Source organism: Chiloscyllium punctatum, chromosome 14 (genome assembly GCF_047496795.1).
Source record: "Chiloscyllium punctatum isolate Juve2018m chromosome 14, sChiPun1.3, whole genome shotgun sequence".
Taxonomy (NCBI): Eukaryota; Metazoa; Chordata; class Chondrichthyes; order Orectolobiformes; family Hemiscylliidae; genus Chiloscyllium; species Chiloscyllium punctatum.
In genome coordinates, this window is record NC_092752.1 from 3,955,939 (window position 1) to 3,983,394 (window position 27,456).

General features: G+C 46.2%; 1 protein-coding gene across 2 annotated transcripts; it reads right to left on the reverse strand.

The window, feature by feature from the left end:
- Positions 1 to 5,866: 5,866 nt before the first annotated feature.
- Positions 5,867 to 26,202, reverse strand: LOC140485554 (epigen-like). Of its 2 annotated transcripts, none has more exons than XM_072583775.1 (5): positions 26,036 to 26,202; positions 23,144 to 23,269; positions 16,447 to 16,576; positions 9,797 to 9,955; positions 5,867 to 7,793 (listed from the first exon to the last, which is right to left on the reverse strand). In XM_072583775.1, the coding sequence occupies exons 1-5, from the start codon at positions 26,106 to 26,108 to the stop codon at positions 7,739 to 7,741; spliced, it is 543 nt and encodes a 180-aa protein (XP_072439876.1). In that variant the 5' UTR covers positions 26,109 to 26,202; the 3' UTR covers positions 5,867 to 7,738. The 2 variants fall into 2 exon arrangements, with proteins under 2 accessions (XP_072439876.1, XP_072439877.1); XM_072583776.1 differs by lacking the exon at positions 26,036 to 26,202 and adding an exon at positions 24,604 to 24,699.
- Between the last annotated feature and the right edge of the window lie 1,254 nt (positions 26,203 to 27,456).

Consider the following 27,456-nt stretch of genomic DNA (forward strand, 5'->3'; position numbering starts at 1 on the left):
CAGATGCTGGAGATCAGAGCTGAAAAATGTGTTGCTGGAAAAGCACAGCAGGGTTACTGAATGTACAGCCCATATAAAGCAGTGTGGAAGTAAGTGAGGAGATTCCTCATTCCAAAAGGAGTCTGGTGTTGTGTGATTTTTAACGATGTCTTATGAAGGGAGATGGAAGTGTTTAGCACTATTCTCCCGCGAGTTTAGAAGAATGACAGGAGATCTAATTGAGGTCTATAAAATACCCAAAGGGATTGACTGAGTAGATGTAGGGAGAATGATTCCCCTTATGGAGTAATCGAGAATGAGAGGTCATGGTTTTAGATAAGGAATTGGCAGATTTAAACAGCAAAGAGGAGAAATTACTTTCTGAAGAATCATAGAATCCCAACAGTGAGAAAAGAGGCCATCCAGCCCTTCGTGTCCACACCAGCCCTCCAAAGTGTATCCCACCCAGATCCACCCCCTACCAAATTCCTGTAACCCCACATTCATTATGACTAACCAACACACCCCTGAACATTATGGGCCGTTTAGCTTGGCCAATCCACCTAACCTGCATATCTTTAGACTGAGGGAAGAAACTGGATCACCCGGAGGAAACCCAGCTAGACACGGGGAAAATTTGCAAACTCCACACAAACAGTTACCCAAGACTGGAATCAAACCCAGATCCCTGGTGCTGTGAGGCAGCAGTGCTAACCACTGAGCCACCATGCCACTCAAATGGTGAGAATCTGTAGAATTCACTCCCTCAGAGTATGGTGGATGCTGTGACACTGAATAAATTTTAGGAGGAAATGGATAGATTTTGAATTCAAAATGGGTTGGAGAGAGGGTAGGATAGTGGCGTTAAAACAAAGGTGAGATCAGCCATGATCTTATCAAATGACAGAACAGACTCAAGGCTGAATGGCCTCCTTCTACTAATCTAGTGAACCTTCTCTGAACTGATTAGATTACTTACAGTGGGGAAACAGGCCCTTCAGCCCAACAAGTCCACACCGACCCTCCGAAGAGCATCCCACCCAGACCCATTCCCCTACACCTAACACTACGGGGAATTTAGCGTGGCCAATTCACCTGACCTGCACATCTTTGGACTGTGGAAGGAAACCAGAGCACCCGGAGGAAACCCACGCAGACATGGGGAGGATGTGCAAACTCCACACAGGCAGTTGCCCGAGCTGGGAATTGATCCAGGTCTCTGGCGCGGTGAGGCAGCAATGCTAACCACTGTGCCACCGTGCCGCCCACAGTGCTGCTAATGTAATTACATCCTTCCTCAAGGAATGATTTGGAGATGCTGGTGTTGGACTGGGCTGGACAAAGTTAAAAATCACACAACACCAGGTTATAGTCCAACAGGTTTAATTGGAAGCACTAGCTTTCGGAGCGACGCTCCTTCATCAGGTGGTTGTGATGAGTGAGCAACGCTCCGAAAGCTAGTGCTTCCAATTAAACCTGTTGGACTATAACCTGGTGTTGTGTGATTTTTAACTTCCTCAAGGAAGGGGACTATCACTGAATGAGCCTGCTCCACCATTCGCAGTACATTATGGATTGCCCATCCCTAGTTGCCCTTTGAGAAGGTGGGGGTGGGTGTTGGGGGTGAGCTGCCTTCTTGAACTGCTGCAGTCCATGTGCACAATGGCCTTAGAGAGGGAATTCCAGGATTCTGACCCAACAACTTCTGACTGAAGGAACAGCAATATATTTCCAAGTCAGGATGGTGAGGAGCTTGGAATGTGTGGGTGGTGGTGTTCCCATGTATCTGCTGACCATGCCCTTTGAGATTTGATGAAAACATTTGGAAATGGTGACTTGGTGTACAAGATAAATCCAATATTCCTGTGCCAGGACACATGCTTTTTCAAATTCTGGGTTTATGAGTTAACATCCACTTTTTAACCAAGTTAGTCAGCCTCAAGATTTCACTGTTGATTTACCAGCAGCGTGTAATTTGTTGCAAAGGCTGAAGCAGGTAACCTAGGCCGTAATATAAAGATGGTTAGGAGTCTGAGTTATGCTCCCTGTTTGATTTGAATACCAATGACAACAAACTTGACAGGTTTTTAAAATGCTTTGATTGTTGTTAAAAGTTTTTCTTTGAACACTTAGTTCATTCTTGTCCCAGTGTCTCATTTAGCCATTTTTATTTACACATTTCAACATGGTGACGAATCGAACCTAAACTGGCTATTCCCTTACCCTTGACCTCAACAAATAAGTTAACTGCATATCGAGAAGGGCTTTTCTAAAGTTTGAATGGTCAACCTAGACATCAACAGCTCTGATAAATAAACATGGAAACTAGGAGCAGGAGTATGCCATTTAACCCTTCCAGCCTGCTCCACTATTCAACATCATCACGATTGATCAGCCAACTCAGTACTCTGTTCCCACTTTCTGCCTGATACCCTTTGATCCCTTTAGCCCTAAGAACTATATATAGAAAACTTCTTGAAAACATTCAATGTTTTGACCCGAACCACTTGCTGTGGCAGAGAATTCCACAGGCTCACCACTCCCTGGGTGAAACATTTCTCAGTCTTAAATGGCCCACCCTGTATCGTTAAACTGTAATCCCTGGGTTTGGACCTCCCCCAACATTGGTAATATTTTTCCTGTGTTTATACTGGCTAATTCCGCTAGAATTTGATATGTTTTTACGGGTGGCACGGCAGCTCAGTGTTAATGCTGCTGCTTCACAGCACCAGGGACCTGGGTTTGAATCCAGCCTTTGGGTGACTATCTGTGTCCCCATACTAAACTTCCCCATTGTTCCCAGGGATGTGAACACCCAGGTGGATTAGCCATGGGAAATGTGTGGTTACAGGGATGAGGTGGGTCTGGGTGGGTCCTTGTTTGGAAGGTCAGTGCAGACTCGATGGGTTGAATGGCCTGTATCTGCACTGTACGGATTTGATGAGATCCTGTCTCATTCTTCTAAACTGTGGTCCTAATCGATCCGTCTCTCTCCTGTTGTATGTTAGCTCTGCTATCTCAGGAATCCATCTAGTAAACCTCTCTTGAATTCCTCTGTTTCCAGATCATCATTCCTCAGATAATGAGTCCAAAACTGCACACAGTGTTTCAGGTACAGGTAATGGTTGAAGGGTTGAATATCACAACAAAACAATTTGAGGTGAATGGGAAAAGAGCCAGTGATGATATGAAGGAAGACGTCTTTATGAAATAAGTGGTTAAACTTTGGAATGTGCAGCCTGGTAGACAAGGAGAAATAACTTCACCAGCAGTCTTTAAAGGAAGTCAATTAAATATTCTGTGGGGTAAGGTTCACAGCAATATGGGGAATGAAAAGGTGACTAACTGGATTGGTCTTGAAAGAGCCAGCTCAGACTCACTGGGCCGAATGGCCTCCTGTTATACTATTCTGCAATTTGATGACACAATGAAACTAAAGTACAGAATTGAAAAGACAGAGACTTGTCAGAAAGCAGCAAATGCTGGGGATCACAACGGGTCAGACAGCAGCCATGGAGAGAGAGCAAGCTAACGTTTCAATGACTCATCATCAGCGGTGATGTGAAATGTGAAGCGATTTGTCAGAGTTTTATCAAATGGTGACTGTCAATGAAATTTAAGTTTCCATCATTTGGCTACATGACGCAGTGAGATTTTAAAGTTTGAAATGTTTTAAAGCACTTAGAGTTTCAGCTTGTAAAAAAAATCTTCCAGTTTTGTAGACAATGCAACTCTCTGGTCTGCAAGCACAGCAAATAAATACAGCCTGTCCGACAAATAAAGCAATCCAGCTGGTGCTTTCTCGTTCAAAAGCTATGAGTTCTTTTCCAAGGTGGATTAGCATCTGCTACAGAAACTGACCACAGTTACATACAAGTTCAACAGATGCAGATGGTGAGCCAGTTCCATAAGTACCCACTCCCTCTACCACAGACGCTTGTAGCAGCAGTGTGTACCATCTACAGGATGCACTGTAGAAATTCACTAAGGCTCCTTAAAGAGCACCTTCCAAACAGCGGATCACTTCCACATAGCAGGACAAGGGCAGCATATACATGGGAACACCACCCCCTGCAAGTTCCCCTCCATCCTGGCTTGGAAATATATCGCCGTTCCTTCAGTGTCACTGGGTCAGAATCCTGGAATCCCCTCCCTAAGGGCATTGTGCGTCTACCCACAGCACATGGACCGCAGCAGTTCAAGAAGGCAGCTCACCCCCACCTTCTCAAGGGGCAACTAGGGACGGGCCCAGCCAGTAACACTCATATTGTAGGGATGAAGAAGGATGTTGCCAGGGTTGAAGGGCTTGAGCTCTAGGGAGAGGGTGGATAGGCTAGAGCTAATTTCCCTGAAGCATCAGAGGCTGAGAGGTGACCTTATAGAGGTTAATGGAATCATGAGTGGCATGGATAGGGTAAATAGACAAGGTCTTTTTCCCAGGGTAGGGGAGTCCAAAACTAGAGGGCATAGGTTTAGGGTGAGAGGGGAAAGATATAAAAGGGACCGAAGGGGCAACTTTTTCACACAGAGGGTGGTACGTGTATGGAATGAGCTGCCAGAGGAAGTGGTGGAGGTTGGTACAATTACAGCATTTAAGAGGCATCTGGATGGGTACATGAATAGGAAGGGTTTGGAGGGATATGGGCCAAGTGCAGGCAAATGGAACTAGATTAATTTAAGATATCTGGTCGGCATGGACGGGTTGGATTGAAGGGTCTGTATCCTTGCTGTATGACTCTATGTAAACAGTTTAGTGGGATATTGAGCTATACCAGTTGTCTGAATTTCCCCAGCCCCCCCTCAGTGTAACTTGCTGACAGGGTGAACTGAAAACAGTGCAGGGGGTAACGAGGCACCAGTGAAATAACAACTCGATCACCTTGTCCGATTGGATGCTGAACATGTATCACCCACTCCTTCAGTGTCACAAAGTACAAACCCTGGAGCTGTGTCATGAGACAGCACTGTGGCTGCACCTTTGCCCAACTGGTCATGTACTCACTAGAGTTTAGAAAGATGTGAGAGGATCAGATTGAAACGTATAAAATTCTCACAGGCCTGGACAGATTCATGTAGAGAGGAGGATTCCCCTGTTTGGGGAGTCTGGAACCAGGGCTCACAGTCTCAGGATACATGGTACACCATTTAGGACTGAGCTAAGGAAAACATTGTTAACTCAAACCTATAAGACCACACAAAACAGGAGCAGGAGTAGGTGCTCGAACCTGCTCCACCATTCAATAAGATCGGAGCTGCTCTGACATTCCTCACATCCACTTTCCTGCCCTTTCTCCATAACCCCTGATTACCCGACTGACCAGGAATCTCTCTCTCTCAGCCTTAAATACACACAAAGACCTTGCCCCCACAACAGTAAGGAGTTCCAAAGACTCCCAACCCTCTGAGAGAAGAAATTCCTCCTCATCTCCGTCTGAAACTGGTGCCCTTTTATTCTGAGATTAAAGATAATGAACCACTGGAATTCTTTACTGCAAGTCACTAAATATGTTCAAGAAAGAGATTGAAACATTTTCAGATTTTAAAGGCAGCCAGGACTATTGGGAGAACAGGGCACTGAGTTGCATGATCAGCCATAAGCATAATGAATGGGCAAAGCAGCAACAATGGGGCCGAATGGCCTAAGGTGTTCCCATTTTTGATGTTTAGTAGATTGTGGCAGTTCAAGAAGAACTGCAATATTCAAGATCGACTAGAGACATTGAGTAAATGACATTATTGATTTAAAACCTATGAAAACAATAGAGTCCACAATAGATATCAGTTCCATGATGTAAATACTGTTCATTCAAACATAATTCAATTTTCCAAGAATATTACTACAAACACATTGTGATGTAGTTATTACATTTTTAATTGATTCTACATTTAATAGAAATAAATTATATTTTTCCAATGAATAAATATTGACAATGCATGAAGTTTGTTGACAATTTCATTTGTGTTGTTTTTGTAAGTTATCATGGTCTTCAGTTTGATTGAGTGTGAGGCAGTAAGTTCTCTGTCTGTACAGGAAAGGACGACAGAGGGTGTGAAGAAGAGGGAAGTTATTTCAGTCAAATACTGAGGTGACAGTTACACTCCTGTGTTCAGGCTCAGCAACCACCAGTCAGGAGCAAGGAGAGAAACTTCCACAGTGTTTGAAGGGTTTCGGACATGCTGTTGGAGATGGAAACGAGGACAGCAGTTACCCAGCTCCATCCTTAGTCCATCCCAGGATCTCATTGCAGAGGGAGACCACTTGGTCCCTGCAGCTGGGAGACTCACCATGCAGCTCCAGGGCCCCACAAGACCCTATCACCTCTGACCCCAAGTACTGGCTTTAATGGGTAATCTATTCAAGGTTTCGTAGGATAGACCAGAGAGAGTCTGTTTGTGTTTGCTGTTGGTGACAATCTTACTCTTGTTCTTTACACCTCCTCTGGACCCTGGAATCACCTTGCAGTTCTTCATTTGACCTGTTCATCTCTTGTCGCCTTGCAACATTATCCCTTTAGCGTTTAATTTTTCAGGTTTTCCATCCTATTGCACCCCAAATCCTAATCTTAATCCTAACCCTAAGATTAATGATTTGGAAGAGCCGGTTGGACTGGGGTGTACAAAGTTAAAAACTACACAACATCAGGTTTTACATGAACAGGTTCATTTGGAAGCACTAGCTTTTGGAGCAACAACCACTGACGAAGGAGCGTCGCTCTGAAAGCTAGTGCTTCCAAATAAACCTGTTGGACTATAACATAGTGTTGTGTGTTTTTTAACTTCCTAACCCTAAGCCTAGCCCTAACCCTTACCTTAACCCTAACATTCCATCTGTTCTTTCCTCCCCTTCCTCTATTCCTGGCTCTCTTACTTGCTCAGAAACCTTTCTCTCTCCAACTCACTCCAGTTCCTGTGACTGCTCGTTCGCTGTTACATTAACTCTCCCACAAAGAGTTTGGAGGTCAGAGGGTTTGGAGGTCAGTTGCAAATTTCAGAACCAAAATTGGCAAAACCTTTATTGGGTAAGGGTCTTAAGGACTATGGAAACAAGGGGGTGAGGGGACTGTGCTAGCTGGACTTAAGACACAGATCATTATCTAAATGATTGGAGGGAAGTGGTTTGATGGGTTGAATGGTCTCTTCTTATACCATTTTCCCTGGCTCAGCACTTTGAGTGTTTCTGGGCTGACGGCCATCCTGTTGTGTTACATCTTCAGGATTCTGTAGGCGGAGCTTTGGTTGTTTTCTCTTCAGTCCACGAGGAGCAAGGGGTCAGGTGACACATGGCAACTGGAAAGCAAACCTTAGGCCTCAAAAAGTCAGTCTCATCCAACAGAAACCCAAAAGTGGGCTTTCTGGCAGAATGGGCAGATCGTGTTTGGGAACCGGTTTCAATCTGGACCGAGTCTCCTTCTGTGACCAACATGACCAGGAAAGGAACCTGGGTGAGGGTTGTTTTGGGCAGTCAGCCTGCTGTTTGAAGTTGGTGTGCAGACTGTAATTAGTCTCATCGTTACTGACATAGGACCTTCTTAAATATCACTGCATTGACTAAGGAGCTCAAGGCCACAAATCCAACAAGTCATGCTCTGCTTTGTTCTTCAAGGGCTATGAAAGTACATCATGTTGACACAAACAGACAGAGGTCTCTTGCAAGTTATTTCTTGGTGTTGAAGAAGTTTCACCAAAGCTCAATGCCGTTCGTCAATAAAAGCACCAAGGATTATTTTCTCACTGGTCATGGACTCAGTCACAGAGAAGGTCAAACTCTCGCCTCCTCACAGCATTTGTTATACATTGACTTCGATTTCTGACACCTGCAAACAAGTACAACCACTGTCACAATGCTGAAGGGAAAACAGTAACCAGCAATGGAGGCTGCTCGGCCCAACACATTGCTAGTGGCAGCCCCGAAATGCAACCCCTCTATCCTGCCCTCTCCCCCATCCCCACTCTCCTGCCCTCTCCCCCATCCCCACTGTCCTGCTCCCTCCCCATCCACACTGTCCTGCTCCCTCCCCCATCCCCACTGTCCTGCCCCCTCCCCCATCCCACTCTCCTACTTCCTCCCCCATTCCCATTCTCCTCCTCCCTCCCCCATCCCCACTCTCCTGCTCCCTCCCCCATTCCCATTCTCCTCCTCCCTCCCCCATCCCCACTCTCCTGCTCCCTCCCCCATTCCCATTCTCCTCCTCCCTCCCCCATCCCCACTGTCCTGCTCCCTCCCCCATCCCCACTCTCCTGCCCCCTCCCCCATCCCCACTCTCCTGCTCCCTCCCCCATTCCCATTCTCCTCCTCCCTCCCCCATCCCCACTGTCCTGCTCCCTCCCCCATCCCCACTGTCCTGCTCCCTCCCCCATCCCCACTCTCCTGCCCTCTCCCCCATCCCCACTCTCCTGCTCCCTCCCCCATCCCCACTCTCCTGCCCCCTCCCCCATCTCCACTCTCCTGCCCCCTCCCTCATCTCCACTCTCCTGCCCTCTCCCCCATCCCCACTCTCCTGCTCCCTCCCCCATCCCCACTCTCCTGCTCCCTCCCCATCCCCACTCTCCTGCCCTCTCGCCCATCCCCATTCTCCTGCTCCCCCCCATCCCCATTATCTTCCTCTGCTCCAAGTAATTCTCCAGCACCTCTCCTTACACAAAACAACTCTGTGCCTGAAACTAAAGCATTTGTTCTCTACCTTCCTTCTAAAACCTCCCTTTCCCTGTCTCTCATGTCTTTTCTTTATGAATCATTTTTAAACGGTGACCAAGCCTGGACATCCATTGGAGATGAGGAAAGAGGGAAGAATGGAAAATGAAGTGCCTGTGAGGCCATTCACTTGGAGCCCCAGCCCAACCTCCTTGTTCAATGGAAAGTGAGAACTCACTTAGAGAGCCAGTACTGAACACACTCCTTCTGGGCCATAATATTTCTACCAACCACTAAATGAATGATCTAACAGAACAGAAGTGTTGTATTCCTTTAACATGATAAAACGTCACACTCTTCACCAGAGATTATCAAATTCTGAATTAGTGGTGCTGGAAGAGCACAGCAGTTCAGGCAGCATCCAAGTAGCTTCGAAATCGACGTTTCGGGCAAAAGCCCTTCATCAGGAATAAAGGCAGTGAGCCTGAAGCGTGGAGAGATAAGCTAGAGGAGGGTGGGGGTGGGAAGAGAGTAGCATAGAGTACAATGGGTGAGTGGGGGAGGGGATGAAGGTGATAGGTCAGGGAGGAGAGGGTGGAGTGGATAGGTGGAAAAGGAGATAGGCAGGTAGGACAAGTCCGGACAAGTCATGGGGACAGTTACTGAGCTGGAAGTTTGGAACTAGGGTGAGGTGGACCAGGCAGCTTTATGACACCAGGCCAGGAGAGGTGTCTTAGGAACAGAGGGCAGGTCGTCAGCAGGTGTCAAGTGGGAATTCAAGGCAGCTGACAGCCACCAGTGATAGACTGAGTAAAATTGGGGTTGCTCAAGAGACATAGGAACAGGAGCAGGCCTTTCAGCCTATCGAGGCCAGACCTGAAGCAGCACAAAGACATGAAAGGGTTGTAGACCCCCTCACAAGTTGGACACAAGACATCTTACAGCCACTCGGCCGAAGAAGAGGAGGAGAGTGGTCCTCCTTGTCTGTTGGTCAACTCTCAGCCTCCAGACAACAATAACTGGATTACAATGGGCTCTTGCGATGTGTAAATTGGCTGCCTTGGTTAATCCAACACACCTGTGACTATGCTTCCTGAGGTATATTAATGGCTTTGAAAAGGTTCAGGACCTCCTGAGGGAGAGAAAGGCACTATATAAATGCAAGTTTCTTCTCTTTGAGCTTACCTGTTTCGACAGCAGTAGTAAAGAAGGACAGTGAGACCACTGAAGACCAAGCCAATCCCAATGGCGATGGAGATGTATAAGTATCGTTCCGATTCCAGGCTAGTGTGAGTCGTTAGCGTGAGGTGCTCACACCTCTCTCCCATGTAGCCTGGTTTACAACTGGAAGGTGGAACAGAAGAGATTCTGTAAAAATACCTTTCATCATTTTGAACAGTTTGATTAAATCTCCACCTGAAATATTCTGGACTGAGAACAATGCAATCAGAGGGAACATCGGGAAGCCGGAAATTCAGGCAATCTATCAGCTCCACACCCAGTTTCACTAAGAACCTCACTGATTTGCAAATTGAACCTATTCACCCGTCTTAGTTTTAAAATCGCTAACACGCCCTACTAGTCTCAGTCAACATGTCTATTAATTAATTAATTAATTAAGTAATTGATTACTCTCATCAGATGCTGCCTGACCTGCCGAGTTTCTCCAGCAATTTCTGTCTGTGTTCCAATCTAGGTTTGTGTCTTCAACAAATTTGGAAATAGTACAATTGCTTGCTGAGTCTGCTGGAAATCTGAAACAGAAACTGCTGGAGAAAGCAGAGTTAATGTTTCAATTCCCCGACTCCCACTTGAGGAATTTTCAGTTTTAATTCCATCACAGGAGGCGCGTGTTGCTGGCTGGACCATCCCTGATGAAATCACTGTAGGTCTGGAGACACAAATGGACCAGACTGGGTAAAGACAGCAGTTTCCAGCGCTGGGTCTGTATTAGAGTCATACAGCACCTAAACAGACCCTTCAGCCCAACCAGTCCATGCTGAACATAATCCCAAACTAAACTGGTCCCACCTGCCTGTTCCTGGCCCTTGTCTCTCCAAACCTTTCCTATTCATGTATTTAACCTAATGTATTTTAAACATTGTAATTGTACCCACATCCACCACTTCCTCAGGAAGTTCATTCCATATGCCAGAGATTTACAGCTCAGCAAAAATCTTTCAGCCCATCACATCTGCACCAGCCAATACCAAGCACTAGACTGTTCTAATCCCATTTTCCAGCACACATCTAAATACCTCATCCCTGTTGTGAGGGTTTCTGCGTCTACCTTACTCTCAAGAGTTTTGAAGAGAGAGAAGTGACCTCATTAAACCTCAAAAGAATTCTTTCAGTCTGGGACAGGCTGAATATCAATGGGATGTTTCCCCGGGCTGGTGTGTCTAAAACCAGGGAAAATAATCTCAGGAGAATGAGTTTGCCATTTAAGACTGGGATGAGGAGGAATTCTTTCATTCAGCAGGCTGGAAATCTTTGTAATTCTCCAGCCCAGAGTGCTGTGGAAGCTCAATCATCAGGACAGGAATCTGTAGGTTTCTAAAGACTAAAGACATTAAGGAATATGGTGACTGTAGGAAAGTGGTGTTGAGGTGGACGATCAGCATTGATCTGATTGATTGGCAGTGCAGACCGGATGGGCTGAATGGGCACATTCCCATCTTTTCACCAGCCCTATCAAATTCCAAGCTTTTGTGATTTCCCAATTCCAGCCCCTTGCATACCCTCAATTTTATTTGTTCCTTCAATGACTCAGCCGTAAACTCTCCAAACCTTTAAACACAACCTTTTTTATTGACCTTTCAGAGATCTCTCTAATATCTCCTGATGGGATTTGACATCAAGTTTCCAATCATTACCAGTGCTGTGAAGATGTTTCGTTATATCTCAGGCACTATATAAATGCATGTTGATGGTATGTGAGGGAGCTTTACTGGGGGATTTAGCCACAAGGTGAGTTTGGGGTCTCTGGTACTGGGACCATGGAGTGAAGGAGATTGACAGGGAGATGTGAAAAAGGTGCACAAGGTTATGACAAGTTTAAACCTGCCTCCACAGATGATTGCATGAGGATTAGGGACACAGATTTAAAAATCAGGTAAGAGATATAAGTGAGGACGAATTTATTGCAGGTGGCAATAGTAATGATCCGGAATGTTCTGTCTATGAGGGTGCTGGAACACGGACAGTTACAAATTCTGAAAGGGATCTGAATGGACACATGAGGGAAATAAAATAATAGGGGTATTGAAAGGGTGAAGGGGACAGTGGGCAGTGGGAGGGGATAGGACTGACTACATTGCTCTGTTGAGCACTGCCAAGTGTGTGATGGGCTGAATAGCCTCCCCGCTGTGCAGTTACTGTTCTTCTGACTTCATACATTGTTGTTTTAGTTGAGGTATACAACTTGGGTTTGCCACGGTGATACAAACATATGGGTGTAGAGGCCATTGGCCCTTCGAACCTGCCCCACCATTCAATATGATTCTCTCTGATCTGATTTGAACCTCAACTCTACATTTCTGTATATCCCCTTGGTCATTAGGAATCTATCCATCTCAGCCTTAAAAATATTTACAGATTCTGCACCCACTGCCTTTTGAGGAAGGGAATTCCAAACACTCACAACCCTCTGAGAAATAAAATCCCTTATCTCTATTTTATATGACCCCCATTTTTAACTCTGACCCTAGACTCTCCCACAAGTGGAACCGTCCTTTCCACATCCACCTGGTCAGGGTCCCTCAGGATCTGAAATGTTTCAATAAAGTCTCCTCTGTCTCTTCTAAACTCCAGAGGATATAGGTCTTAGCCTGTCCAGCCTTTCCTCATCAGGCAATCCCCACATTCCAGGGATTAGTCTGGGAAACCTGCTCTGAGCTGCGTCCAACACATGAATATCCGTCTGTAAGTATGGGAGCAGTACAGTGCACAGGGCTCCAGATCCAGTCTCACTAATACCCTGTTTAATTAATGAGCTGCTATTGTACTCCATCCACTAAACAACTTTTACCATGTTGATGACTCATGGCCTTCCACTCTTACTGAAGACATTTCACATCTGGAGAGAAGGGATCAGGATATTTGTGTGACACCAGAACATTCCTCATTGCTTGGGTACAGTCAGGACAGAACAATGTCTGTGGGTTCCCACCACAGTCACACATGAATCTGGCTGACCAGACAGCGTCAGGATGATGCAATTACTTGTTGATCTTATGACAGAGGGAGGCCATTCATCCCTTTGTGCCTGTACCAGCTCTTTAAAAGAGCAATCCAATTAATCCGCTGTCCTTTCTCCTCCTCAATAAACTTTACAGCTTTTTTTCCCCTTTCCATGAATTTATTTGATTTTCCTTTTGAAAGTTTGTGTTGAATCTGCTTTCACTGCCCTTGTGCTCCTGATCACAACAACTGAAAGCAAAATCTCCTCAACTCTACTCTGGTTCTTTGGCTAACCATCATCAATCTGTGTCTTCTATCTACTGACCCTCCTTCCAGTGGAATCATTTTTACTATCATTACTCTACCAACACCCTTCATAATTCTGAACAACTTTATGAAATCTCCCTGAAACTTCTCTTCTCTAAGGCAAACAATCTCAGCTTCCCCAGTTTCTCCACATCATTCAAGTTCTGCATCCCTATCTTAGTAAATCTCCCCTGCACCAACTTCAAATCCTTGCTAAACTGTGTAGATCCCAGAACCAGACACAAATCCCGAATGCATTGACACAAAATAATCGGCGTGGTTCCCTGAGGAACATACTCAGGTCGAGTATTCTGAATCCTTTTTTTCAAATCCCCACAGTGTGGAAACAGCCCAACATTTCCTTGACAGTACTTGTGCCCAGTGTAAGCTTCTCTCATGCCATTTATTTCACCCTATCGGCATATCCTTCCATTCTTCATGGATCAATCCAGCTTTCACTGACCACTCCCTGTGGGAGGGGAGTGTGTTCCACATTCTCATCACTCTGTGGTGAACAGGTTTCTCCTGAATTCTCCACTGGGTTTATCTACCACTCTCTCATATTAATGACCCCTCGCTTCGGTCTCCCCCACTGCTGTAAATGTTTTCTCTCTGTCTTTCCTGTTAAAACCTTTCATAATATTCGTACCTCTATCAGACCATATCTCAGCCTTGCCTTGGCAGGTTTCGTTGCAGGTTATCTGGCAGATTGTGATGATTGGAATGCTGTCTTATCCCACCCCCGCTATTTGGGTGATTATACTTGGACAACTTGAAATAACTCAACTAAAACACAACACCTATTCTAAGGAATGATGTAGAGATGCTGGTGTTGGACTGGGCTGGACAAAGTTAAAAACCACATCACACCAGGTTATAGTCCAACAGGTTTATTCGGAAGCACTAGCTTTCAGAGTGCTCCAAAAGCTAGTGCTTCTGAATAAACCTGTTGGACTAAAACCTGGTGTTTAGATTAGAGTGGTGCTGGAAAAGCACAGCAGGTCAGGCAGCGTCCAAGGAGCAGGAAAATCAACGTTTCGGGCAAAAGCCCTTCATCAAGATTAGAGCTGTTCCTGTTCCTTTATTCCTGATGAAAGGCTTTTGCCCGAAACGTCGATTGTCCTGCTTCTTGGATGCTACCTGACCTGCTGTGCTTTTCCAGCACCAGTCTAATCTAGACTCTGGTTTCCAGCATCTGCAGTCATTGTTTTTACCTATAACCTGGTGTTGTGTGGTTTTTAACTTAGTTCTAAGGAAGGTAATGGACAGGTGACTTTGAAACTAATTCACACTTGGGAAATATAGTGCATCCAGTGAATCATGTGTAAATGCTTTTAGTCTTCATCGGCTTTGACAAGACCATAATCAGGTGGAATGTATAGTCTAGATCCTGTCTGCAACGTTATCAGCATCGCTAAATCTGCATGTCCTGTTTGATCATTTACATATCACCATTTCAATCAGTACCTCTGGAATCTCAGAATAAGGATGCACCCATTTCAGACAGAGATGAAGGGGAATTCCTTCTCTCGAGAGTTGTGAATCTTTGGAACTCCTGGCCACTGGGAGGTGTGGGGGCAGAGTCCTCGTGTATATTTAAGGCTGACAGGGAGAGATTCTTGATTAGTCAGGGAATTGGGGGGAATAGGGAAAGGGCAGGAAAGTGGATGTGAGCAATGTCAGATCAGCCCCGATCCTGTTGATTGGTGGAACAGGCTCGAAGGGCCGAAAGGAGAAGGTGAGGCCTGCAGATGCTGGAGATCAGAGTCGAGAGTGTGGTGCTGGAAAAACACAGCAGGTCAGGCAGCATCTGAAGAGCAGGAGAGTCAGCATTAGCTTTTCAACAGGAATGGGGGTGGAGCAAGGGGGCTGAGAGGTAAATGAGAGGGGGTTGGAGCTGAGGGGAAGGTAGCTGGGAATGTGATAGGTAGATGAAGGTGGGGGGTGAAGGTGATAGGTCAGAGAGGAGGGTGGGGCAGACAGGTGGGAAGGAAGATGGACAGGTAGGACAGTTCAGGAGGGTGGTGCCAAATTGGAAGGTTGGATCTGGCATAAGGTTGGAGTTGGGGAAATGAGGAGACTGATGAAATTGACATGGATGCCGTGTGGTTGGAGGGTTCCAAGGAGGCAGATGAGGTGTTCTTCCTCCAGGCATCAGGTGGTAAGGGTTTGGTGGTGGAGGAGGCCCAGGACTTGTATGTCCTTGGGAGGGGGAGTTAAAGTGTTCAGCCACGGCGAGGGGGGTGGTTGGTTAGTGCGGGTGTCCCAGAGACATTCTTTGAAATGTTTCGCAAGTTGCAAGTCCTGGGCCTCCTCACCGCCAAACTCTAGCCACCTGATGCCTGGAGAACACCTCATTTTCCTCCTTGGGAATCACCAACCACACGGCATCAATGTCAATTTCACCTCATTTCTCCTCCAGCCAACTTATGCCAGGTCTAACCTTGCAACTCAGCACCACCCTTCTGAACTGTCCTACCTGTCAATCTTCTTTCCCACCTGTCTGCCCCACCCTCCTCTCTGACCTATCACCTTCACTCCCCACCTTCATTTACCTATCGCATTCCCAGCTACCCACCCCCCAGCCCCATACCCTCTCATTTATCTCTCAGCACCCTTGGGCTGCCCCTTCATTCCCGATGAAGAGCTTATGCTCGAAACGTTGACTCTCCTGCTCCTCAGATGCTGCCTGACCTGCTGTGCTTTTACAACACCATCCTTTTCAACTCAAGGGGCTGAACAGCCCAATCCTGTTCCTATTTCTCATGGTCTTATCGTCTAAGAGTTATACCGGACACAAGGTGCTAACTCTGCTTTCTCTCCACGGACACAGCCAGACCACCTGAGTTTCTCCAGTGCTCTCTTTGTTTGTTTCAGTGTTTGAAAATGCCTCTGCTAATTCTGCCTGGGCAGATTCCCGCGAGTGGAATCAAAAGCTCTCACTTTTCTCCATTGTGCCTCAACAAAGGTCCCCCTTGTCCTCCCCTCACACCCTCCCCCCCACCCCCATTTTCCCCCCACCGTCCCTGGGGTAATCATGTCCTTTGTCTGTTTCCTTGCTTGCCCGCCGCCCCCCCCCAACTCTCATTAAAACAGTCCTTTCTCCCCTCCCTTCCTCCCTGTTAAAACAAAACGTCAAATAATCTATTTTCTTAAAAGTTTCATAATCTAGTAATGTTCATACAATTCCACACCCAGCCCATTTTGCTCCCTACATTGTCCATGAATAATGTCTAATTCTTGGACAATCCTTAGAGAAATTGATTAACCTTCTCTTCCAACAAAATATGCCAACTCTGAGTTTTAAATGTGGTTAAAAAAATAAACTAAGAGTCTTGTTGACTTACACACAGATGCGATAATTGGTGATTTGATCCTGATCTTCATGGTACCTACAGTCACCATTCATACAATAACTCTGACCACCTTCGTAACACTGCTGCCTCACTCTCAACGTTTTCGGTGTCTCAGGATTACCTATTCAATGGAGAAATGTGAGGTCAGCAAAATTCAACAACAACTGGCATTTACATAGCATCTCAAACATGGCAGAAGGTCCTAAGGAATTTCAAATGAGTATTGCTGAGCAAGTTATAAATCAGTATGAAGAGAAGTAGCCAAAGATTGATGAAAGAAGTAGGTTTAAGGGTGTATATCACAGGAGATAAGAGAGGCAGAGGTAGGGGCGCAGGAGGGGGAGAGCTCAGTGCCCAAACAGTCAATGGGAGGACCACCAATGGTGGGATGATGCAACTCAGGGACACTCCTGAATCTAGAATTTAAGGAAATGCAGTGACAGAGGGATGAGGATAGCAGGCTGGAGGGGGTAACGGAGACAGGGAGAGGTATAGGGCCTGGAGTAGGTACAGAGATAGGGAGGGTGTACACGCTTGAGGCGGTTACAGGTCTAGGGCTGGAGGGGGTTATAGAGATAGAGAGGGATGTTGGGGCTGAAGGAGGTTACAAAGATAAGGAGGGGGTGTTCGGGCTGGAGGAGGTGACAGAGATAGGGAAGGGTTGTTCAGGCTGGAGGAGGGATGTAGGGGCTGGAGGTGGTGACAGAGATAGGGAGAGGTGAGACCACAGGGAATTTGAACACAAGGGTGAGCATGTTGTAATCCATGTATAGTTGTCTCAGGTCAGTGAGGGTCATGAGCAGAGGAGATGGGGGAAAAGCTGATGCTGGAAACCCAGACAGGGATGTGAAATATTTTGCACAGGGTACATTTCCACACACAGAACTGCTTTCAGAGAAGCTGTTGGAGTTTACATTGGTGAGGAAGAAATGTCTTCGTTCATAATTCCCTATGTTCTTAATATAGAATAAAAGATCACAGAAGGAGACCATTTGGTCCATTCTCATGGTACTGGTTCTTTCAAAGAACTATCCTCTTAGTGATAGTCATAGAGTCATAGAGATGTACAGCACAGAAACAGATCTTTCAGTCCAATTAGTCCATGCCAACCAGATATCCTAAATTAATCTAGTCCCGTTTGCCAGTACTTGGCCCATATCCCTCTAAACTCTTCCAATTTGCATACACAGCCAGATGATGTCATTGTACCAGCTTCCACCACTTCCTCTGGCAGCTCATTCCATACACGCACCACCCTCTGTGTGAAAAAGTTGCCCCTGAGGTCTCTTTTATATCTTTCCTCTCTCATCCTAAACCTGTGCCCTCTATTTCTGGACACCCCCACCCCAGGGAAAAGGCCTTGTCTGTTTACCCTATACATGATTTTATAAACCTCTTTAAAGTCACCCCTCAGCCTCCGACGCTCCAGGGAAAACAGCCCCAGCCTGTTCAGCCTCTCCCTGTAGCTCAAACCCTCCAACCCCGGCAACATCCTTGTAAATCTTTTCTGAACCCTTTCAAATTTCACAACATCTTTCCGATAGGAAGGGGACCAGAACTGCACACAATATTCCAAAAGTGGCCTAACCAATGTCCAGTACAGCCGCAACATGACCTCCCAACTCCAGTACTCAATACTCTGACCAATAAAGGCAAGCATACCAAACACCACCTTCACCCTTCATTCTTTGTCCACAGCCTGGTATTGTTTTCCTTTTCGGATAATTATCTCAATTACTTTAGAAAGTTCCCATTGAATCGATTTCAAATGCCCTTACCTGAACTCTGAGCAAGACAAATTCAAAAAAAGCAAGAAGAGAAATAAATACTCATTCTTGATCATAAATTAGGGACTGACACTTCCAGTGCGACACTAAAGGACAGCTGCTCTGTCGAAAATGAAACCAAGGCCCCATTTACCATCTCAGATCCCATGGCACTGCTTCAAAGCTCTCCCTTAGTGTCATGTCCAATATTCAACCTTCATCAATGAAGACAGATTTCCTCATCATTATCACATTGCCCTTTGTGGGATCCTGCTGTGCACAAAAGGGCAGTTGCAATTTTCTGCATGACTGCACAGCCAGGCTGTCCTGGGAGAAAGGGAAGATTGCAGACGCTGGAGAGTCAGCGTCGAAGAGTGTGGCGCTGGAAAAGCACAACAGGTTAAGCAACATCTGAGGAGCAGGAGAGTGAACATTTCGAGCATAAGCCCTTCATCAGCCAGGCTGTCCTATTGGCTTTGCTCAGGGACATCCTGAGTCTGTGATCAGCACTTTAGAATCGCCAGCATCTTCTCTGTTCTTTCAGCAGATTCTTGAGCTCGGGACAATCTCTCAGCGGCAAACCAGGGACTCTGTGCCAACAAGCATTATCCTTTACCTTCACACTGTACTCCAGCGAACCTGTCTTTAATTCATTCATGGCATATTGCTAAAGAAAGCAGCATTTGTTGACCATCCTTAATGACCCTTGAGAAGATAATCAATGAGCTGCTTTCTTCACCTATTGGAGTCTGTGTGGTGTTGAAGGAGCCACAGTGAGTTGCTGCATTTTGGAGATGGGACACATCCCCATACTGCTCTTTAAGAAACATCGTGTGGTAGGTTAAATATATTTTGCATGCTCAAATTTCTCTGCTGATACATCATGTCTTATCACACAAGCAGCACAGCCACTCAGCCTTCAATACTACCCCACCAGTCAGTAACCTCTCCTCTACATCCCTACATATTCCCCGATAATCACTACACCAGTGCGTTATGAGAATGGTCATGAGGTACTGAAGCCTGGGCTGTACAATGAAGATGACTGTATCAAACAGTAAAAGGTTATAATCATCAAGGACATGAAATTCATGGCTAAATATATTTTAACATTGAACGACCTGCTCCTTGATCTCAGATTCAGACAGTTGACACCTTTCAGATTCCCGATGAAGGGCTAATGCCCGAAATGTCAATTCTCCTGCTCCTCAGGTGCTGCCTGACCTGCTGTGCTTTTCTAGCACCACACTCTCGACTCTGATCTCCAGCATCTGCAGTCCTCACTTTCTCCTACCTTTCAAATTCACTCTTTTACAGGGGGCTGTGGAAGCTCACACAATGAGGATGTTTAGAGTAGAGATTGATAGATTTCTGATTACCCAATCATGTACGGAGTTCTGGGGATGGGGTGGATAAAAGGCATTTGAAGCTATATTTGATTTGGATGGTGGTATAGGCTTGACAGACTGAATGGTCAATCCAATATTTCTGTTCTATTCCTCATCCCTCTCTATCTCTCGCTAACCTCTCACGACCTTATCCCCTGAGATTTTGACACTCCTTTGATGAACATTCACAATTTCCATTGCCTCACCATTGACTGCCTTACTTCCAGCTGCCTGGGAGCTAAGATCAAAAAGTGGGCGGCACGGTGGCCCAGTGGTTAGCACTGCTGCCTCATAGCACCAGAGACCCGGGTTCAATTCCTATCTCAGGTGACTGACTGTGTGGAGTTTGCACATTCTCCCCGTGTCTGCGTGGGTTTCCTCTGGGTGCTCTGGTTTCCTCCCACAGTCCAAAGATGTGCAGGTCAGGTGAATTGGCCATGCTAAATTGCCCGTAGTGTTAGGTGCAAGGGTAAAATGTAGGGGAATGGGTCTGGGTGGGCCCGCTTCAGTGGGTCGGTATGGACTTGTTGGGCCGAAGGGCCTGTTTCCACACTGTAAGTAATTTAATTCCCTGCCTAAACATCTCTGACTTTCTATGTCTCTCCATTTAAAATGTTCCTTAAACCTAACCTTGACATGAATAGAAGGGATATGTTTGGAGGGACAAGGGCCTAACGCAGGCAGGTGGGACTACTTTAGTTTGGGATTAGGGTTGGCATGGACTGGTAGGACTGAAGGGTCTGTTTCTGTGCTCAGTGGCTCTCTGACTCTATGACCAAGTATGTGATCCCCAGTCTCCTTATACCATTCGGTGTTGTACTGGATTACTGTTGGGTACCTTCAGCTACTCTCTGGGCAGTTTTGAAAAGCAAGTTGTTGCTGTTATTGTGGGAACTGCTCATCATCAAGGAATGCAATTAACATCCAACGTTTCTATAAATATCTCAGTCAGCCAATGGTGCTTTCCCACATCACATTATTAGCACATAGACTCCAGGATTCTGCTCAGAGTGATGTTAGTGTGCAAAAGATCAAATCAGCTCCCTGTTACAGTGATGTTGTGCTCACCGATAAGTTCCAGTTTAAGGTGGAAGTGGCTCCAGACCCCTAAACGTTTCCTAACAATTCTAATGGACAACTCTGATCTCTAATGAGTGCTTTGTTCATATAGAACTTGCCAAGCAGGCCATTTGGCCCCTCTGGCTGATACTACTTAATGCACATGAGTCTACTCCCACATGACCTCATTCCAGCCAATCACCATGAGCCTTGGTTCCTTTCTCCCTCATGTGTTCATCCAGCTTTGTCTGAAATGCATTGCTTTTCTTCACTTTGAAGAGTTCCAGCTTCTCACCGCTCTCTGGATAAAGACAAGCCACAAAACTCACCATGTTTAGTAATGTCACTAGATCTACTAATCCACAGGTCGGTTCTGTGGCCAAGAGTTCAAATCCCAGGATGGTAGCGAGTGGAGTTTACAATTTATTACTGTGACAATAGATTAAATCATAGAACCCCTGAAGTATGGAAGCAGGCCATTCAGCCCATCAGGTCCACACTGACCTTCTGAAGACCATCCCATTCATACCCACACCCCTTCTCTATCCCTGTAACCCTGCATTCCCCAGGGTCAATCCACCTAACCTACACACCTCTGGAGCACCCAGAGGAAACCCACACAGACACAGGGAAAATGTGCAAACTCCACACAGACAGTCCTTACCTGGTCTGGTGTACAGACCCACATCGATGTGGCTGTCTCCTAACCTGCCCTCAGAAATAGCTGAGCAACACACTCAGATCAGGTACAGATCGGGATGGTCGATCTATGTCAGTCTTGTCAATGACACCTACATCCCTGAAGGGGGGGAGAGGGGGGATCACTTTACTGCAAACTGTCACTCTGATCATTTTACCCATTGACCAAAAGTATTGTCCTGTGAGTCCAGCACCTCCTCTGCTGGTCTTTACAAGTCCTGAGCTGGCATGGCAAAGCTATCCACACTAACGCTACACAGGCTGGTCCTGTGACACCTTGTGTTATCAAAAGGTTGGATGGAATTGTCCTTACGTTTACAAAAGGAAAAGAAAGGTTTGCATTAATTTCACACTTCCATTCAGCCCATCGATTCTCTCCCACTATTTATGGTTGATCTGCAACCTAACTGCATATACCTGCCTTTCATCCATATCCCCAATACACATGCTCAACAAAACTTTATCTATCTCAGATTTAAAATTAACAACTGGTTCAGCATCCACTGCTGTTTTTGGAAGAGAGTTCCCTTTGTGTGTAGCAGTGCCTTCTAACATCTCTCCTGAGTGACATGTCCCTAATCCCCAACCAGTGGGAACAGTTTATTTTTATCCATCCTGTCTTTTCACAATCTTAGAACAATTGCAAAGCACTAGGAATTACCGCCGTCAGTCTGTGCACAGCAAGATCCCACAACATGATCATGACCAGATACCCCGTTTTTGTAAAAAATAGTGCTCAGCAAGCCTGACAGAGGCCGTTGACCTTGAGCATTAACTCTGTTTTTCTCAGTACAGACGCTGTCAGACTTGCCGAGTATTTTCATCTTTTTCTGCAGTATTCAGCGATGTTAGCCCAGGACTTCAGAGAGAGCTCTCCTACTCATCTTTGAAATGGTGCAATGGCACCTTCCACAGTTACCCCTGGGAGGGTAAATGGAGTCTCAGTCATCTCACATCTGAAAGACTCTCACGCTGGGAGTGTCACAATGGATTTCATATTGAAGTGCCTGAAGTGGGATTTGAATCTATGACCTGCTGAGGCTTGGAGCGAGTTGTGGAATTTTTCTTTCTCCCTGTGGGTGGCAGGGGTCTGGGATGCACTGCCTGGGAGAGGAGTTGAGGCAAGAAACCTCACAACCTTTAACACGTATTTGGATGAGCACACAACATTCAAGGCCATGGGCCACGTGCTGGAAAGAGTAGATTTAGTGTAGTTTGCCAGCACAGACTCAATGGGCTGAAGGCTCTCTTCTGAACTGTCTGATTTTATAGTGTGGTTTCAAATTCTGCACGGGCTGTGGGAATTTACAGAGGCCACGCTTCCCTCCTTATCTCACTGCACTCCTGCAGACTGGTGTCTCTCAGGCACCTCTGTACAATGGAGAGAAAGCTTCCTGTACTCCTTTGTGGGCTGAGCCCCTCACATCGCAGTCTAACTCAGTCACTCAGTGTGGCACCAACACACTGTCTTCCTCATATCATAGAAATAAAATTATTGTCAATGTGAGTGTTAGCAATAGCTGGATCTGGTGAGTAAATCTGTGGATGGTGCTGGGACTAATCTACAATTAATGAAAGGTGATTCTGTATTTAAAACTAGAATCTCTGGATCCTCACTATAACCAGTGAGGATATACCTTCATAATACAGCTCATCAAAGAACTACAGTTGTATCTGTAGAATGGAAAAGTTATTCATTTTTAAATGATTGAAGACAAGACTCTTGCCACCAAAGCAAAGCCAGTGTATTCAGGCTGGAAGGTGATTGTAGCTTACCTCTGTGCTCTCCTGTGATAGGCTCCAGCGTAGCTGATGTATTTTCAGACACACCAGGGGTGTGGAGGGATTCAGTGAAGGGCACTTCAGTCAATTCACTCGGTGCAACAGCCGCAGCAAAAATTACTGGGAACAGAATGAAAAATGAATAGAATCAAAATGGAATGAGTGACAGACTATGCTGGGTTGTTTGTAGGTGGTACATGAATGGTCGACTCCAGTCCTCTTTGGGGCATTCTCCATCCTCTGAACTCTGCTGCTAATATCCATCGTCACAATGAGCCCCATCTGGACACTGTCTCTCCCACTCTGACAAAACACTGCGCTTAAAATTCTCAGCCTTGTGTTCTACTCTCTCCACATCTCTGTACCCTCCCTCAGAACTGCTGCCAAAACTATAAAATATGCAAACAATTCAGGAAAAGGTTCTTCACCCAAAGAGTGGTGAGAGTTTGAAATGTACTGCTCTAGGGAGTGGTTGAGCTGATTATGACAGATACCTTTATGGAGAAGTGTGAGGGGAAGGAATAAACGTTGAGAGGGTGACATAAAGACAAGCTGGAGGAGGCAGATATAGAGTGTAAACACAGCCTGGCTGAGTTGGGCTGAATGGCCTGTTTCCACTTGTACAGTCGACATAATTCTGAAATACCGACTAAGATAGTTTCTCAAATTCTGATCTCTCACACTGGTCTTCACCTCCTTTGCCCAACCACTGGTAGCAGTTGCTTGACCTCCCTGAAAGTACAGCACTCCGTCAATACTGACCCTCTGACAGTGCGACAGTCCCTCAGCACTGACCCTCCGACAGTGCGACAGTCCCTCAGCACTGACCCTCCGACAGTGCGGCACTCCCTCAGCACTGACCCTCTGACAGTGCGACAGTCCCTCAGCACTGACCCTCCGATAGTGCGGCACTCCCTCAGCAGTGACCCTCTGACAGTGCGGCACTCCCTCAGCACTGACTCTCTGACAGTGCGACACTCCCTCAGCATTGACCCTCTGACAGTGCGGCACTCCCTCAGCACTGACCCTCCGACAGTGCGACACTCCCTCAGCACTGACCCTCTGACAGTGCGGCACTCCCTCAGCACTGACCCTCCGACAGTGCGACACTCCCTCAGCACTGACCCTCTGACAGTGCGGCACTCCCTCAGCACTGACCCTCCGACAGTGCGACACTCCCTCAGCACTGACCTTCTGACAGTGCGGCGCTCCCTCAGCACTGACCCTCCGACAGTGCGACACTCCCTCAGCACTGACCCTCCGACAGTGCGACACTCCCTCAGCACTGACCCTCCGACAGTGCGACACTCCCTCAGCACTGACCCTCAGACAGTGCGGCACTCCCTCAGCACTGACCCTACCTCCTATGTGATTTACCCAAAGATAATTTTCTTTAAATTAAGCTGTTCAAACATCTTATGATAAATGCTCTGTGCAGTGGGATGTGAACTCACGCATCCTTGTCCAGAGGTAAGGACATTACCACCATGTCTAAAGATCCTTGAGGCCACCCTAACTTTCCTCATATTCAGCAGCAACATTGGGTGACATTCTTTACTGTAGACATTGACTCTGGCATCACTTGTTCCTACTGTATTTAAATAAATAACTAACAAGCTGAATTATTCTGAACCACCTGTGAATGGAATGTGTAGATCCTCCCACTGATGAATGAAATTGACTCTGTCGAGAATTTTACACCAAAGAAAACTATTCGGCCCATCAGTCCTATACTGGCTCTCTGTAATTCGACTGGTCAATTGATCCCACCTCCTTGTTCTCTCTCCCTAACCCTACAAACCTCTCCTTCGTCAATCTTGCTCTACATCCCCATTTCTAAAATTCATTATTTAATCTGCATTCGCCACCGGTTCTGGCAGCACATTCCAGATCACAATAACTGATCTGTTAAAATATTGTTCTTATCTTTTGTCTGATTCTTTTCTCCAATGCCTTCAATTTACTTCTCCACATTTTCTGACCTCTGGTCAGAGCAAACTGCTCTTTCTTATTTGCTTCAATAAAATCCTTCATGATTCTGAACATCTCTCTTAAAATCTCCCTTTAACCAGCTCTGCTCCCGGGACAACAATCCCAGGTTCTCCAGTCTCTCACATTCACTGAAGTATCACATCTCAGGAACACCCCAAAATGACTTTCATTCACTCTGACTGGCTCAGGAACCTTGGATCACATTTCTGAATACACACACACACACACACACACACACTCTCTTTCTCACACACACAGATACACAGACCCATACACATACACAGACACACTCTCTTTCTCACACACAGATACACACGCACAAACACACACTGCCTCTCTCACACACAGACACACACAAACACTCACTCTCACTCAACCATACACACACACATACTCATATACACATACTTAACACTCAAACACTCACTCAGTCACACACTCACTCACAGCAGCCCACTCTCATACTCATTCATACACACCAACAGATGCACACACACACACACACACACACTCAAACACACAATCATTTTCATACACACACAGACACATATACTCTCATGCACACACAGGCACACACACACATGCACACATTCTCTCACACACAAAGACACTCACACAGACACACACACAAACACACACACATGCACACACAGACACAGGCACATAGACAGACACACACACACACAAACTTGTTCCTATGAACTCCCCTCATTCTGTTGTGTGAAGATGAGAATGACATGTACTCCACAGCTCTGAGCTCTCTCTAATTCTCCCTTGTGGGTTAGAGAACTGATAATTCCCATATCGCAGCATACCTCTGGAGGTGACTGAAGGATTAAAAAGTTGTTCAGATAAAGAGAAATCCACGCAAGTGCAATATGAACTGTGCCTTACCACTCAGTGTGATGAAAGATTGTCCAGTGACAGACTCCATTCTCATTCTCACCTCACTTTCACTCAGGAGCATTCCCTCTTTCCCTCTGTTGTGTTGTTACTTGCTGCTGCGCTCGTATTTATAGATCTGTCAGGAGAGGACAACGTCAGAGCCTATGGAAGTACACTACCACATGCCCCCAGTCCAGAGCCTGAGGTGAAATAACCTGACATTCACTTCAAAGCTCAGCATCTGTGGTTACGCAGCACAGAGGAATTTTCATTAAAATAACAAAGGGCTTCCTGTGACTTGCAGCGATTTCTGCAGTTGCCTATACATGATTGCCTGCTTCACAGCAGGCTGGCTCATCAGTGGAATTCGTTTCTTGGGCACCTCCCAAACTAAACGATTAGTTGACCAAAGGAATTGTTTCATACTGGTTCAAGGTGAGCAAGGAATTTCTTTAACACATTTCCTGGCAGCGTAGTACAAAGAACATTAACAGGTGACACTCCCTCAGGTAACACTATGAGCTAACCATCACAATTTCATCTTTTAAAGGTTTTCAGTCATGTCTCTCAAGATCACCACACATCACAAAGTGCTTCAGAGACAACAATGGGAGGGTTGCTTCAGCTTGGTAAACTGGTTTGAAAACAGAGTGATACCGATAGTGTGGGTTCAATTCCTGCACCAGCTGAGGTTACCATGAAGGATGCTCCTTCTCAACCTCGCCCTGAGGCACGGTGACCCTCAGGTTAAACCCCCATCGTTTGGTTCTCCCTAATGACAGAATAGGTGAACACCTCATCCTCCTCCTCGGAACACTTCAACCCCGGGGCATCAATGTGGACTTCACCAGTTTCCTCATTTCCCCTTCCCCCACCTCACCCCAGCTCCAACCTTCCAGCTCAGCACCGTCCCCATGACCTGTCCTACCGGCCTATCTTCCTTTCCACCTATCCACTCCACCCTCCTCTCTGACCTATCACCTTCAACCCCACCCCCATTCACCCATTGTACTCTTTGCTACCTTCCCCCATCCTCTTCTCTGACCTATCACCTTCAACCCCACCCCCACTCACCTATTGTACTCTATCCTACTTTCTCCCCATCCCCACCCTCCTCTTATTTATCTCTCCACTCTTCAGGCTCACTGCCTCTATTCCTGATGAAGGGCTTTTGCCCTAAACATCGATGTTCCTGCTCCTCGGATGCTGCCTGAACTGCTGTGCTTTTCCAGCACCGCTATAATCTAGAACCTAATGACAGAATACTCCCTATGGTCTGGTAGGAGCGTGGTGGCCTTTTTCCTGATATAACCAATAAAGGCTCTTCTGAAACGAGAACAGAAACTGCTGGAGAAACTCAGCAAGTCTGGCAGCATCTGTAGAGAGAGCAACAGAGTTAACGTTTTGAGTCCAGTGTCGAGAGCGTGTTT

What these genes read in the sequence shown, in the direction of transcription:
- LOC140485554 (XM_072583775.1), bottom strand. Translation starts at nt 26,108, where the DNA reads ATGCTCCTGAGTGAAAGTGAGGTGAGAATGAGAATGGAGTCTGTCACT. An exon ending in TATCACAGGAGAGCACAGAG is followed by an intron (nt 16,577 to 23,143) that starts GTAAGCTACAAT and finishes TCCATTGAATAG; the next exon opens with GTAATCCTGAGACACCGAAA. An exon ending in TACTACTGCTGTCGAAACAG is followed by an intron (nt 7,794 to 9,796) that starts GTAAGCTCAAAG and finishes ACTTGTTTGCAG; the next exon opens with GTGTCAGAAATCGAAGTCAA.